At 35.0% G+C, this 15403-nt stretch overlaps 1 protein-coding gene across 1 annotated transcript in view; it reads left to right on the top strand.

Annotated features, from left to right (window-relative positions):
• The window catches only part of MYCBP2 (MYC binding protein 2), a 209121-nt gene that overhangs the window by 113094 nt on the left and 80624 nt on the right, over positions 1–15403 (top strand). The window contains exons 37-45 of the mRNA XM_050907348.1: positions 228–370; positions 1195–1295; positions 2519–2737; positions 4158–4383; positions 4725–4843; positions 7908–7995; positions 11693–11745; positions 13026–13198; positions 13540–13684. Coding sequence (XP_050763305.1) covers positions 228–370; positions 1195–1295; positions 2519–2737; positions 4158–4383; positions 4725–4843; positions 7908–7995; positions 11693–11745; positions 13026–13198; positions 13540–13684 — 1267 coding nt within the window. The remainder of the gene's footprint in view (positions 1–227; positions 371–1194; positions 1296–2518; positions 2738–4157; positions 4384–4724; positions 4844–7907; positions 7996–11692; positions 11746–13025; positions 13199–13539; positions 13685–15403) is intronic.

Genomic DNA, 15403 nt, shown 5'->3' with positions numbered 1-15403 from the left:
TTCAGAAAAATGCTTTTCATATTTTCTACCAGATAAAAATAAAATGATTGCAAAGGGCTAACACTGAGACATTGCCTCCAAAATATCCTCTGTGGTTTCTTTGTTTCCTTTATTGCTGTATCATAAATTAATTGTTTTACTTATTCTATGCCAAAAATCAGTCGGTCATGTTTTTTGAATATAATTTTGTATTTTGTGAACTTATTTTGACTTAATCCACCATCCAGGAGTGAGTATGATGGAGATCTGCAATCACAGCTTTTGAACAAAGCTAATGAAGAAGATAAAAATTGTAGCAGGGCTCTTTCTGTCGTGAGCGCTGTTGTACGAGCAGCCAAAGACCTGTTGCACAGGGCTCTTGCTGTAGATGGTAAGGCTTTTGAAAAATTACTTTCAAAATTTACTTTTCAAAACTTCTTTCTTTGATAGCAAGCGATAATAGTATAATATCAGTGATACAAAAATTGTGATATTTCTCTTTTGCTTTCCAAAGAATATTTTTCTAACCTTTCATTCCTGTAGGTATCAAACTGTGAGTAACTTTCTAAGTCAGAGTTGCACTTGAGATATCATAGGCAGATACCTTGTATAAATTTGCTCATCAATTTAGCAAGTATCATATTAAAGCTGATAAGTTCTTTATTTCCAAAAGATATGCTATGATCGGTCAGTTCCAAATTTTATTGCATGTTTTGCACAGTGGTGGTAATCAGGAAGACTGGTGAATGTAATGCATTTATAAGCACTTAAACATCCATTTTTGAGAAATGTAGACATTAGCCTTAAAACTGAATGGTTTTAAGCTACCATCTTCAGCCATTTTAGTCAAAATGTCCAGAATATTACACAGTGCTATAGAAATTGATTTGGAGGGCCGGGAAGAGCTTGTTGTGCTAGCTTTTATACCATAGAAAGTATGAACACAGCTTCACAAAATGACAAAGAATGGAATAAAATTATGCTCTAAGAGGAGGAAATTTTTTAACAGAGAAGTGTATATAATGGCATGTTTATCTCAGGTGAACTTTGCACGTTTAGAATTTGACAATGCCTAGATAATGAAAATAATTCAAAGTAAAAACTAGTGTAGAAACTAGAAGTTTAACTCATAAGAAGCAAACCAGAAGAATAAGGTGTGTTTTGAACCATGGTGCATTTATTAATAATACCTGTGTTGTAATTATCTTTGTTTAGCTGAAGACATTCCAGAACTACTCAGCTCTTCCAGTCTGTTTTCAATGCTGCTTCCCCTCATAATAGCCTACATAGGACCAGTAGCAGCAGCTATTCCCAAGGTATGCTCCTCAACAGAAATTACTGAAGAAATTTAAGAATGTTATACAAGGAAAAGGTTTACTCTGAAAATCTGAACATCTTGATTTCTTATGATTTTATGAATTAGTGGTTTATATTTGACCACATGACCCATTATGAATTTTCCAAGAGTCAAAAATTCTAAAAACATGTCATGTTTTTAAAATTACTTTTTTTTTTTAACTTAAATTTAAGACATTATGAAAAAAATACCTTAAGGAAGCAGAGGGAAGGATGACAGGCTTTAACAGTAGGAAAAGACAAGAAGTTAGAAGGATCTGCATTTATGACTCATTGATGAATATTGGTGGGATGAAATGTTTTTTATACTACGTAAATTCTATTTTTACAGTAAACATCCAAAGCAGTGGTAGCTGCTCATTAAATTCAGATTATTTCTATCAAATTTAGAGATGGGAAGATGTCAGCTATAAATAAAAATAACCTTACTTTTCAGTGGCATAGCATTCTTCCATGTGCTTGGTCTGGAACACTCTTGAAATCTGTTATCAGATTTACAAATGTCACTAATCCGTAGGTAGTGGATGCTATTACCTTTTACTGCTTTTTCACGAACTGTAAGCTCTCTTCTGACTTCTCTTCCAAGGGGAAGTAAAGAGGAGTGGCCATTTAAAATCTAGCAGATTCATTTCATTAAAAATAGTTTCAAATTTCAGTTACCTTGTTACTGTGATTAACTGGTGTTTAGAACCAAGTGTTTTGCTTTAGAAGTGTTCCTCTCCTTTGAAAACATCATAAAGACTACAGGGAACAATGCGATGCTTAACACTACATGCATTAAAATATGTTGAATATTTGGAAACAACAATATTACTTTGTTTTATAACAACATTATAACTGGACTATGACTTCGGTATGGTATTTGCTTTCTGTAAACTCATGCTTATTGTTTGTTAATGTTACAGCTTTTTAGTAGAAGGTGTTTTAGTGCAGGTATCTCGCAGATGTGTACAGATTTTTGTTTCAGCTTTCGCAAGTCTCCAAGAGGAGTATTTGAGATTAATGTAGTGATGCTTTTTCTGTCAGGATTGTGTAGATGCAGAATTGGAAAATGAGTGAATGAATTGTAGTAGTGATATTCTGAGAATATCCAGAACGCCTATTGTAGAGAACTGTAAGTTTGTGAGTATTGTTTTCATCCAGTCATAAGTAATACTTTATTGCATGTGGTGTTATGTTACAGGTTGCTGTTGAGGTCTTTGGCCTAGTACAACAATTACTTCCTTCTGTGGCAGTTCTGAATCAGAAATATGCCCCTCCAGCTTTTAACCCAAATCAGTCTACAGACAGCACCACCGGAAACCAACCGGAGCAAGGGCTTTCAGCTTGTACTACCTCCAATCACTATGCTGTTGTAGAAAGTGAGCATCCCTATAAACCTGCCTGTGTTACGCACTATAAGGTAAGCACCATTTCTAAGTGTGCATGGAGTTTCTTAAAAGCTTTTGACATGTGGGTTTTGTTTCGTCAACATTTACTATCTGAAAAATTGTTGCTATGGATGACAATTCATATTGTCTAATATAGGAGACAGTTTCCTATATTATTACTGTACTGCTTTGTGGAGAAACCTCTGTTTGTCCAGTAAGTGTAGCGGAAACTAGTGTAATTTTAACCCTCTAATGCAGGTATGTACTGTAAGTCCCTAAATTTGCTCAGTCTTAGATTTTCCTACTGTCATGCACAGTTTCTTTGCTCCAACTTCTACAATCTGTACAGTTAGAAGTCTTTATGTTTACATTATCTAATCATATCTCAGACTTTCTTATCTAATGCTAAAACAATGCTTTGTAAAAATACCCAACGTCAATTCTAGTCAAATTAATATGCATTATAGTGTAGGGATCCCTATGCTGGCTATTGTTGGTCTGCCAATTTAAATTCTTCATTAATTACTTTCACTTGGACCATGATTTGGCATTGCAGAAGTCTCTGAAGTCTTAACTGTGTTAAGTCACTCTGAGTAGGATTTATTCCGCCTTACATGGATGACTATTGCAGTAAAACTAGATTTTCCTCAATGTCAATAGAGAAAGGGTGTTTTTTCTAGTTGAGTAGAGCGCTGAGGCATAAATGACATGCCTGAGAGATAAATCCCGTATTTCAGTTCTTGAAATAGTGAGTTCTGCAGTCTCATTGATTCCACGACTGTAAATCCAGAGGTAGCAAACCTGGAATCAAGTAAGAGCTGGAGTAGGTCATTAATTACTATTCCACTTGCTTGTCCTGTGAGACATCCACTGCAGAAAATGTAGTTGTCATATGATCTTCCTGATGCAATGATGCTTATTATTGTTCTAAAAGTTTATGGAGCTCATCTGAAGCCTTAGGCTTAGTTGTTACTGCTTTTGAATTTCTGTAGCTATATGCTACCATACTGCAGGCCATCTTCACAAGTGTGATTCAGCTGCTGTGTACTTTTCTAGGATTGCACAAAACAGATATTGAATGTGTTTGTTGAGGTTTGCATTTTAAAAGGTATTTGAAAGTTAAATGTTTGTAGTAGTCTGTGGTTGTTTTGTTTAATGATCCTGTGCAGAGTTCTTAAAAACAATCACAAATGGTATCGTAAGTGCACATATTTAATCTGAACATAAGTTATAATACATGTAAGGTGTAAAGCATTTCAGGTATATCTGAATTTCAAAGAATAAATTAGGTTAATGTTAATCTAAAGCATATCAAAACAACTGTACAGAATTACATAATTGAATCATTCATAGCCTAAAGAGTTAAAACCAAATAGAAATGAAGAAATAAATGTAAAAAAACCACAACAACCCCCAAAACTTGCACATAATTAGGCTATTGTTTTGTTTTAGGTGACTTTTCCTGAATGTGTCAGGTGGATAACAATAGAGTTTGACACTCAGTGTGGCACTGCTCAATCAGAGGATGTTCTTCGTTTACTAATTCCTGTCAGAATTGCACAGAGTCTGGGATTTGGACCAAAGCATACTTCTGTTCATGAAAACCTTAATTCATGGATAGAACTGAAAAAATTCTCTGGATCTTCAGGATGGCCTACCATGGTATTAGTATTGCCAGGTAATAAATAGATACTGCAATAATTTCTAGTGATGTGAATTATTACAATAATGAAAGAAAGTTTGAATTTTGTGCAAAATTATCTTAGAAAACAAAGTTGGAAAACTGTCTTCATCCAAGCTGTTAAGAGTTCATTATGAGCCATTGGTTGTATATCAATTGGTTATGTTTATATTAGGTTTCTTGTTTGAAGTGTTGATCTGTGTTATTCATGGTTTTACTTTATTTGTTACATATAAAGCCTGGGTTTCATATATGCTCATGTAGAAGAAATGTACAAAAATAGAAATATTAATTTTTTTTTTTTTTTTAAATTTATGTATCCTTTTACTTCCTATAAGGAAATGAAGCTCTTTTTTCTCTGGAGACTGCATCAGACTATGTGAAAGATGAAAAGGCTTGTTTTTATGGTTTCAAATGTTACGCAATTGGATATGAATTTAGTCCAGGATCTGATGAGGTAAGGAAAAACTGAAATGGCTACAATTGCTGCACTTATTAATTCTCTCCTATAAGGCCAGGTTTTTTGGTAAAAATATTTGTATTTCCACTGCTGACTAAATAACATTAGCAAAATATTTTTAAATTAATTTCATATAAGTTTTGAACATTTTTTGTTACAGACATTATTTGTTTGGAATTCTTTAATCTGAATATTATTGGAATGGCTTTTTGTTTGGTTTGGTTTTTTAATAACTGTGACAGTCTGCAAATACATAGTATGATTTTATCTAGTATGTCAGTGGGATATGAAATTTCCTAAAATTCTGACCTAGTCTTCCATCAGAAATCCAAAGGATTCGAGCTTTCAGATACACAGGGATTAGTATTTTACTGTCATGCCAATTATGGGATGGCAAACTTGCATTATTTTTCCAGTATTCACTCATACCAGAACTCTCAGACTCCCTGGAAATGCTGTGCTCATTTAGGCTACCTGTGATTTTGTGCAGTGGTCACCTCATCTTGCCTTTAACGACATGAGTCGTTTCCACCACTGTTTCTTTGTTGCAAAGGGAAGATAAAATTTCACGTCCTTGGGTCAGTGCTTTATTTTGGCTTATTTTAAGAGATTACTGAAAATACTTAGTATGCGTTATAATAATTCCAGAAAAATAGCCCTTCCCTGATCTTGGGAGTCTTTGGGCCTTTTGCTTCACATGAACTTCACAAGGTCTGCATCTTGCTTACACTACAACCCTCACAGAAGATTTACATCATCTTATTCCTGGATTCTGCTCAAGCTGAATCATGTCTTCAGGTTTTGAAAACGTGAGATTCTTTGGAATTTCGTAACATATCAGATAAGAAAACATACCATAAGATTATTAGCTATGATGGTCTCATTGGCTTGCAGCAAATCAGATTTATAAATCCTATAAATAATCTAACTAGTCGGTGTTTGAGTAACCGACTCAAAATTTATAATTATTTTATATATATTATATAATTATAATATATGATTATCAAATTAATAATAATTTTTGCTTAAGCAGAAAAAAAGATGCAGATTCATATATGTCATTCATTTTTTAAAAACATTTACAAACAAAGCTGCTGGCATGTTTTTAACACTCAGTGCTAAAACGTGCTAGCCGGTATGTTAACTATATCATCTAAAGAAAAGTTGCAAGTAATTGTTTTCAAACATACCTTTTCATAGCCCAAACACTCTAATTTAAAGTTCTACAAATAGAAAAGCAAGTTTTACGGTGTTTAAGCTACCTTGCATCTCAGGACTAAAGCCTCCATAAGTAACTTAAATTAAGTAGTTGGACGCACAATGCAAGTTTCTCATTCTTTTGGGAACTTTGTGATGACAGTTTTCTGAAGTGTTACCACTGGTAGAAGCAGCAGCGTATGTTCTGCTGACCACTGTGTTTTCTCTAGCTTAAAGGAACAAAGTATCAGTAAGACCTAATTTAAGTCAGTGGGATTAATTTTTGCACATCTAGTTCTCTCTCCTTCCAAAGGACAAGCTTCTGGTACTGTTACCTAACTATAGTATATTGCATGACATTCATTGTTAGGGAAGTCTCTGTAAAAACTGAAAGATATTGAGTGTGAGCAAGTGCATCAAGGAATCGGGTGTAGTTGAACTACTAAACTTTGTTTAAACCTAGAATTTTTGCAAAAATTGTGGTTATGCTTTGATGAATGAAAAGGAAGGCTTTTTGCTGGTCATTATTAAATCTACAAAATATATGCAAAAACTGCCATCTGCATAAAGGGTGTTCACACGGCAGGGAACTGTCCGGTGGGTTGATCCACATTTCACATCTTTACTTGCTTGCTATTTCAGAACCTGCTGTTTTGAGTTTATCAAGAGTTTAGTTTAAAATGCATTTTGGAGATTTTTCAGTCTGCTTGGGAGTCTCAGAGAATACAAGGCAAGTCTGGGGTTACTGATTTTGAAGGCTCTTTCCAAAAGAAGGATTTTTTTACCTACTTTATATATTGCCAGTTTCTCTAAGTCTGCCTAGAAGATCCATCAGATGGAGGTTTCCCATCTCCCCCACTGTTTTTTTGGTGATGAGTTGGGTTTGGTTTTTTTTTCCCCCTCCGTGAGAGGTATCTGTCAGAGGTATGCTGAACTACCCACAGATTTCTTTAAAGTTTAAAATTGATGTTAGTGTCAACACCTTTTTGTGAGCAAAGTTATAGAGGTTGTGCCTGCATGTAGCTGGGACAAGTTGAAGGGAAAATATCAGGTACATTTCTTTATGGTTTAAAAAGTAGCTACAACCTCCCTAGCCATACTGCTCTCCCCCCATTCCTTGCACCCAGCCCCCTTCCCTCCATGTATTTGAAAACCGTGTGGGTGGTGTGTTCTTTTTTTTTCTTGCGAACAAGGTTGAAAGATACTGATGGAGAGACTCGTGTTTTCAGTGACAAGTCTGGTGGGAGGGAGGGAGTCTTCTCATGCCCTAGAACAGCAATGTCAATGGGAAGAAGTAACTTCCAGTGCAAATAGAAGGGAGAAACTGTCAAGGGCATCTCCCAGGATTTATAATGGAGAAAGGGAAATTATGGAATCTTCTTCCCATCCTTGCCTCTCCAACTAGAGAAAGGGAAGAGGAAAAAAAGTTATGAACAGTACTACCTTTAAACAAGATGGGAATATGAGCTTGTGTAGTATGTATATATGTACATCTTAGAAGAGGTATTGCTTTGCAATTGGAATATGTATCGGTAAGTTCTTTGTATTAGGAAGTTTCCTTTCTCTTTAACATTACAGAAAAAAGACAATTATCATCTTCAGATGTTCTTACTAGGCTTCCAGAAGTGTGGTAACCCTTTTATTAATACTTACCTCGTTGAAATTGTTCTAAAAATTTTGGTACACTGGCCCATGTCACAGCAAAACATGACGGTAGCTGTATGGCAAGAAGTACATCACTGAGAAACTTCCAACTGGAACACACAATTAATATCTCTTAGGATAAAGCAGTGTCAGGGAAACGTATTCATTGTCCTATTTTCCAAGACGCTATTTTTGTTTTAAAATTTGTTTCAATTTGAAGGGTATTATTCAGCTGGAGAAAGAATTGGCAAATTTAGGAGGATCATGTGCAGCAGCTTTGATGAAGAAAGATCTAGCACTTCCTATTGGTAAGTCATACTCAAAGAACATACTTTGTTATTTCATCATTGTTTCGGGTTTTCTGAATTAATACTACCTTTAAGTCTTAATGTTGCTTTTAGCTAGAGATAATCATACGAAATTGATTCTTAAAACTGAATTAATCAAACAAGATAATAAAGTGGTGGTGTTTTCTGCTTACACTGTTCCCTTCATGTGTGTATGAGGGAGGAGGGAGATCTGGTCATTTAAATCTGAACTGACTCACCCCATCCACAGGTAGTGTATCAGTATACGAGCTATGTCCTACAGTTCCCTCGTGGTACTTCACAAATGTGCAGGTATCTTATTTGTATTTCTCTTTCACTGTTTTTTCTCCCTGCACTCCACACCTTTCTGAATGAAAAATACCTGCAGCATTGAATTGCAAGATTTAAAATTACTTGTTTAAAATTCAAAGTGACCATTGCATCTGTAGACCTTATAGCCTAAAATATTTCTGCTGTAGGTTTTTTTTTTTACAATTACAAAAAAAATTACATACTTTTACAGCAGATGTAGCAAATACAAGTTTATAGTAACCCAAATGCAATTTAAAATTAAAGGAAAAATATGAGTTTATGAAAATTAATGGATATGGAGATTGAATTAGAACTTCTAATGATGCAGCCATATTCTGTGTGATAGCATTTCTCCAAATTAACATTACTGTATAGGAAAAACAGGCTCATAATCTATAATAGGATATCTTTTTCATCATTTCAATTTAGAAGCACAAACAAGAGCTCAAATATTGCTAATGAGACTGAAAGCGTGTATTAATGAGCAGGAGGGCATTGATCAGTGTGCCGTTATAACCACAAAACCTAATTTGAATTTTTTAACCCAGTATCTTGCTTGTGTATTTGAATGTGCAAATTTCTTACTTTATGTTGTAAATAGGCACCTCAATTGCACTGGTAGATCTGTATTTCTCTCTCAAAAGTACAGGCAATTCGATAGTTTAAATAGTGCCCTCTTCTCTTGTCCTCCAAATGCCCCCATTAACTCCCTAGTTTTGTTGACTTCCCTAGCACCCATTTATCCTGTTGTTCTCCTATGCAAAAAAAAAGAAGCTGAAATTGAAATGCTTCAAACTTCATCTCCCAGGTTTTCTAATACTTCGTACTTGTCTCTAAAGAGGTTTTTTCGTTTGTTCTAATTTTGAATGTCTAAAACAAGAAGGGAAAGTAGGTGGTACATAGATTGGCTTTATATGTTTTCAGATAGAAGGAATTTGAAATAAAACATGCGGTTAAGTTACCTATGTAGTCTCAGCCACCTATAAAAGTGGTTGTGTATGATCTGCAAGAGAGGAGGGATAGGTGTATTGCCTGTAAAGAGTTTTCTGATTACTGACATAGTTGCAATTGATTCATCTGACTGTTTGCCTAACACCAACTCAAGGACTTCGGCCAAGTCTGTTAGTGTTGCTGATAACATTACAATGCTAATGACATACGTGTGTATTGTTTCTCTACAAGACCACTGGACCCTGTGAATAAACAAAACTGATGAATTACAGGCAGCAGTGGTCGTATTTGCAAATGGAAACCACTGTGCAGCCTTTTTAAGATGGTTTTCAGCTGTCTGTAATTTTGCTTTAAGTGTTTTGCTTGGTGTCTCAGAAAAACACTGTGGCAGAAAAAGAGGTAAAAATGTGGTTTTCTAGAGCAACATTTAAATGCCTTAGTATCAGACTATTTTTTCTTTTTCTACATTCTAGATTATGTATCTTCTACCTTTTGCTGCAAGTGAAATGGTGTCTTAAAAAATACTGTTATTACTGCCATTGCTCATCTGCAGAGCAGTATCATCTTATTCGTGGAATGGGGTGTCCTATAGAATAACCTATATAAAACGTATATAGTCATATAAAAGACTGTCTTGTAATGCATACACACAGGAAGGCCCTTTTTATTAGACTTTTCTTACTTTATTTTGTATTTTCTACAGTTTTACCTTTGTTCTGTGTATCAATGTATACAGGCTAAAGAAAGTAACCCAAGAAAAAGGCTCACTCCACAAAATAATTAGCAACTTAACTTAAATGCCTGAACTTTGGCATTTAGAAGTTAGACATCTATATCTAAGCTAGTAGCTCTAACCTTCTTTTAGAGTTAATTTAGACATCTTCAGAGAAAGGTGCATGTTGTCCTAAGATGAAGATATAAGAAAAATTAAATTCATCACCCAAAGGAGGAGCCTGTTTCTCCTCCATTTGCTATAAAGCTGTCTTGTAATGCCTAAGTCTGAGCTCATTATCTCATGCTTCACTGCCCAAAACTAGGTGAAGTAAATCCTGCTCCATTTCTCAGATACTCTTTAGACCTCTGGATCCAACTACATGCTCTTAAAACCTGGCGATTTTAATGAAGACAGTAAGAAACTTCATGAACTTTCTGTCAAGTAAAATAGGATGATTTAAATGACTTCAAATCAGAGTTACTAGTTGTTACTGGCATCCTTGTAGAACCCTTCCATCTTCAGCTTTATTTGCATGATTTATCTTGGTGTATTGACTTTAATGAGGTTGACCTTCACAAAGAGGTACCTTGCTTTTTAGTAACTGTTGTAGTGGGTATATTCTGTATACAAGTAGCCAAATACTTGTATAAGTATTCCTCTAGAGCCATTAGGAAAAAAAGTGTTTTGAAAGAACGTCAAAGAAGGTTTAGCCTTTTTTGCTCCAAAGCAAGATGGACCAGACAGTGATTCCTTCATGTATTAGGAAGACTTTATCTTTGAGAGTACACTCAAATACTGTTTGAGTTACCATGTTCAAAAGGTCACACTTCCTCCCTGCCAGTTCTCCAAGATTTAAATTTAAGATACTTCTTCCCAAGAGAGAGATCTGGTCTGTGACAAAGACCTAACTTAAACAGCAACGTGGAATTGATCGATGTATTTAACATTATTACTTACTTAATTGTTTCAAATTTGGTAGAAGTTATTTCTGAGAGCAGAGTTTTTATATATCTTTATTTCTTTGAATTTTAAAAATGCCTTAGGACTTGATTCTTCTCATTTCTCTTTCTCTCTTCTGACTAGTAGAATTGCCTGACATGTTTTTGAGAGAGAGAAGAAATATGGTAACCTTATCTGTTTTACTTTTCTGTTAAAAGACTGTATTTGGCAATTCTGGTCACCCTGGAATCAGACTTTTGAGTTGTATTTATGAGAAAGAAATATTGTATAATAGAACGTATTTGAGTTTTATGTTTTAGGAGGAATCATAATTTACAAAATTGTGCAGAGTTTATCAGGAGTAGCAAATACTGTTACTAGGGTAAGCTTTTAAAAGGGAGCAGCTGGTGCATACTCATAGGTACTGCTTCCCAGAAACCCTCTTGACCTCCCGAAATCTTTTTCTGAAAGTATCTACTCACATCCGAAGATTTGCCATACATACTGTCTTGGAGATAAGATAAGTACCAAATTTTTGTTTTGTGTAACGTATATTGTTTATTTGCTTGTGCACTGCACTACACAGAACTGCATGTTTACTATGTGACTTGAAAATATTAATCTTTCAGCTGCTGGTTAAACAATATTAGACATCATTATGCAAACTTAAATTTTGTAATATAAAAGGCTTCACTAAATAGAATTGAATTTCACATTCTAAAATATGTAGATAAATGTCAGTATTATTGTTATGAAAAATATGTGTTTATATTTTTACAGCAGGTAATGAATTTGAAGAAGATCTTGAGATACTTGAAGAGGCTGCCTTACAGGTATACTGCGGCTTCTTATCCATTGCAACATACTTAAGCACATAATTGCATTGAAACTTTTTGACTACTACAGAAGAAAATCACTTATAAGTTTTTTTTTGTAATAGAAGGGAATCCAGCTTGTTATAAAACAGTTTAAGAAAGTCTTACAGAAGTTTAGTATTTACATTAAATCTTTTTCATAATAAATCCGCTTAAAAAAAATGCATAAAATGTCACACAGGAAGTTAGATGACCAAGTATATTTCAAAATATCTAAGTGTTTGGCTTAAGTTGCACTATTTAGCAAATTTTAAATGTTACCAAAATTAATCCTTCACATGTCTTTGTAATTGCAGAAATAAAATCACTTTTTCAGTTGAGTGGTAACATTTATCAAATCCCAAATAATATGATTGCAGTTGTTCTGGTTTGATGATGATATTTTGTTTATTGTGATGGTAGCTAATGCTGGCCTGTAACTCCGTATTTATAGCCCCTAGTGAACAGTGAAAAAGGCGTTTTCACATTCTCTTTCTTTCCTAATTATCTTCAGAGCAACTGTTTTGAAATTCAGTTGTCACAGTACTTGCTGGAAAAACATCAGTGCTACAGTATGACACCATTGCATAGGCCTTAGATAACAGAATAGTAAACAGAAACTCTCTAGGAGGAATCAGATGTTCCTTGGAAGAAATATTTTTCAGCAATCTGTTCTTGGACCTACCGTGTTCTAATTCAAAATGTGAGCTAGGAGTGTGCATGCAAGTAATGGATTCATTTTTGCTTTTAGTCCTGTCTGTTCAGTATTTTATGCATCTTTCCACCTTCCATTTCTTTTACTTTGTCTCACCCAAAAGTATCTTCCTTTAAGAGATCTGCCTTTCTATAAGTTACATCTCTAGCCTTTTATTTTCTTTTGGAACATGCTCATTGGTCACGTTTTCAGAACGGCTTTCTTCATTCTTCTCTTGGTCGCAGTTCAGCAATTTAGGATACTCTTAACATGAAAGTTCATGTTACCTTATTCTTTCCTCCAGAAATTCTCCCTCAACTCAAGCTCATTTAATCTCTTTTGACATAAATTATTGTTTTATGGACTGAGCTGACTTTTTTTTTTTAAACTTTCATTAGAGTAAAGTTTATCCACTCTTCTCCTCCTTGAATGGTTTTCAATGCCCAAAATGTCTGTAGCAATTGTGTCATATTATGGGAAAGTGTCTACATGTAAGATACTGAAAAGCTGTTTTATGTCTCCATGCTTTCAACCTCATCTCAACCTCTGCAAAAAAAAAAAAAAGGTGTGCAAATCTCACTCCGGCATCCTTGGGAAAGGCTTGGCACTATCTCACTCACCAACCATTTTGGAAGCTCTCGAAGGAAATCTTCCACTGCAGGTACAAAGCAATGAGCAGTCATTTCTGGAGGATTTCATTGCTTGTGTACCAGGATCAAGTGGTGGACGACTTGCAAGGTAAAAGTTTGTGTGCTGCATGAATAAACCCTTTACTTCATAGTTGCAATGTTTAAGTTTTGCAGCAAAGTAGAACATGGTTAGTTATCTGCTAAATTTTAAAATCTGTGCACTGTTACTTGTCTATACAACTAGCTATAGAACTTTAATAGGTATATCAAATACTAGTTAAATAAAACTATTTGGCTGTATTGTTTCTATTAATATATTAGGTAAAAGCATTTATGTATTCAGACCTTCTGCATCCTTTCTTAGCTGGAAGACATGTTTGTACAGAGTAAGAATTTATCTTTTGAGGGGTTATAAGAGATTTTAATGTTGGGTGTTTTTCTTTGCTGTAGGTGGCTTCAGCCAGATTCATATGCTGATCCTCAAAAAACATCATTGATTTTGAATAAGGATGACATTCGATGTGGTTGGCCAACTGTTATTACAGTACAAACAAAAGACCAGTATGGGGATGTTGTTCATGTTCCTAATATGAAGGTAATTATTGTAATCTTGGCTGTTCTTGTACTTCATCGTACTGTCTTTTAGCACTTGTAGATATTCCACAGAATACTCTTGTATAGGGCAGAAAGTGGCATTCATAAATTCAGTGTAGTCAGACTTTCTTACCTCTAAATCCACAAAATTATCAAATTCTGTATTATGCCAATGCCATTTCATGCAATTTATTTCTTGTCTGTAATGAGCTACCCACGTGTAGTTGTGGAAATAATCAGTTGTAGGTGATGTTTGATGTGTAAGGTGATGATGTGTAAGGTGACAAGAATCCATTTTTCAACTTGTAAGCCAGAAAAGAGTATTATAAATTGTAGACCGAATAAATGTGATGGAAAAAAGAATTAGAAGCACATTGATGGACCATTTTATAGTCACTTTATTTTAGACTAGAACAGCATTTCCCCCTTTTCTGTTTCTAATATTTGGAAGTTCCTGTAGTGTTTGAAAGTAATAAAATAACTGGCAAGGTCTGGGATTCTTGGGTTTTGCTTCAGCCTCTTCAGTTAGTCTTTGTGGTTTTGTTTTGGTTTTTTGGTTGTTTTTTTTGGGGGGGGGGGGGGGGGGGGGGGGGGGGGGGGGGGGGGGGGGGGGGGGTCTTTTTTTGGTTCTTGAAGTACTGGAAAGGAAGTGTTCGTGACAGCCTCAGGCAGAATTAGAAAAACTATGCACACTTTGGAGTAAAACCTATGTGATATGTATGAAAGTGGGCTGCTTGATTTGAAGTAGTGAAGCATACAAATGAAACAAATTGAACACAAAATGGTTTTCACGTAGTTCTAATAAATAAGGTTACATCTATGTTTTAAAGCCCACTATTACTGTGGAGTAGTTGATTTTGTTCAAGCCCAAAAGTAGATGAAGTACCTTTTACAAAGGCATAACTCCTGTGATAAGAGCTCTCAGATCTATTCTTTGTATAGGATGTAATAATTGAGAGTTATCTTACAGTGAGCTGTAAACTCATTAATGAACAGCGAGTCTACAACAGTAACACAAGAATCAGCTTAGTCACAAACACAGCTTGAGTGAAATTTATGTGTGGTTACTGACTTAAATTTGTGACAGAGGAAGTAGAAAACTCTTTAAGTAGTGATTTTATTCTATCAATCAGGAAAAGAATATGTCAAAATATCATCAAAACTATTGCTGGATTTCTTATTTAATTATTGTTTTTCTTCACACATGTATTAAAGTAACAGAAATCTTAATTCAATTTAATCATTTTGTTGGACTCATTCAGTGTGCAATGCACTCATGTAACTTCCAGTAAATTAAGTCAAATTTTGATAAAACAGTACATGAAATCTGCAGTATTTAAACATACTTTATTGCAGATTTAGGATGAGTAATGCATGAACTTATCTTCCAGATAGTCTGTTCTCCTTCAGAAAACTGTGTACAGCTGACTGTTACCTGCACTAATGGAGGTCTGTGGTACCACTGGGGAAAAAAAAAAAATCAGTTAAAATATGCGTTAAAGAGCACAGTATAAACGTACAGTGCTGATGTAGTAGGGTGGCAGAGCTAGCCGAGATCCAATCTGGCCACTGCTGATCCAGATCTAGCAGGCCCTGATGATTCATTCTGAAATCTGTGCACTCATTTGGAAGGCTCTCTTCCTACTTCGTAGCATTTTCTGTTGTGGGAAAACTTAGCTAGGCATACCAGACTTCGTGCTGCTTCCCAGGGAGTGCTCTG

The sequence above is a fragment of the Gymnogyps californianus genome, chromosome 1 (assembly GCF_018139145.2).
Source record: "Gymnogyps californianus isolate 813 chromosome 1, ASM1813914v2, whole genome shotgun sequence".
Taxonomy (NCBI): domain Eukaryota; kingdom Metazoa; phylum Chordata; class Aves; order Accipitriformes; family Cathartidae; genus Gymnogyps; species Gymnogyps californianus.
The sequence above is the reverse complement of the archived record's forward strand: the minus strand, read 5'-3'. Positions and strand labels throughout refer to the sequence as shown.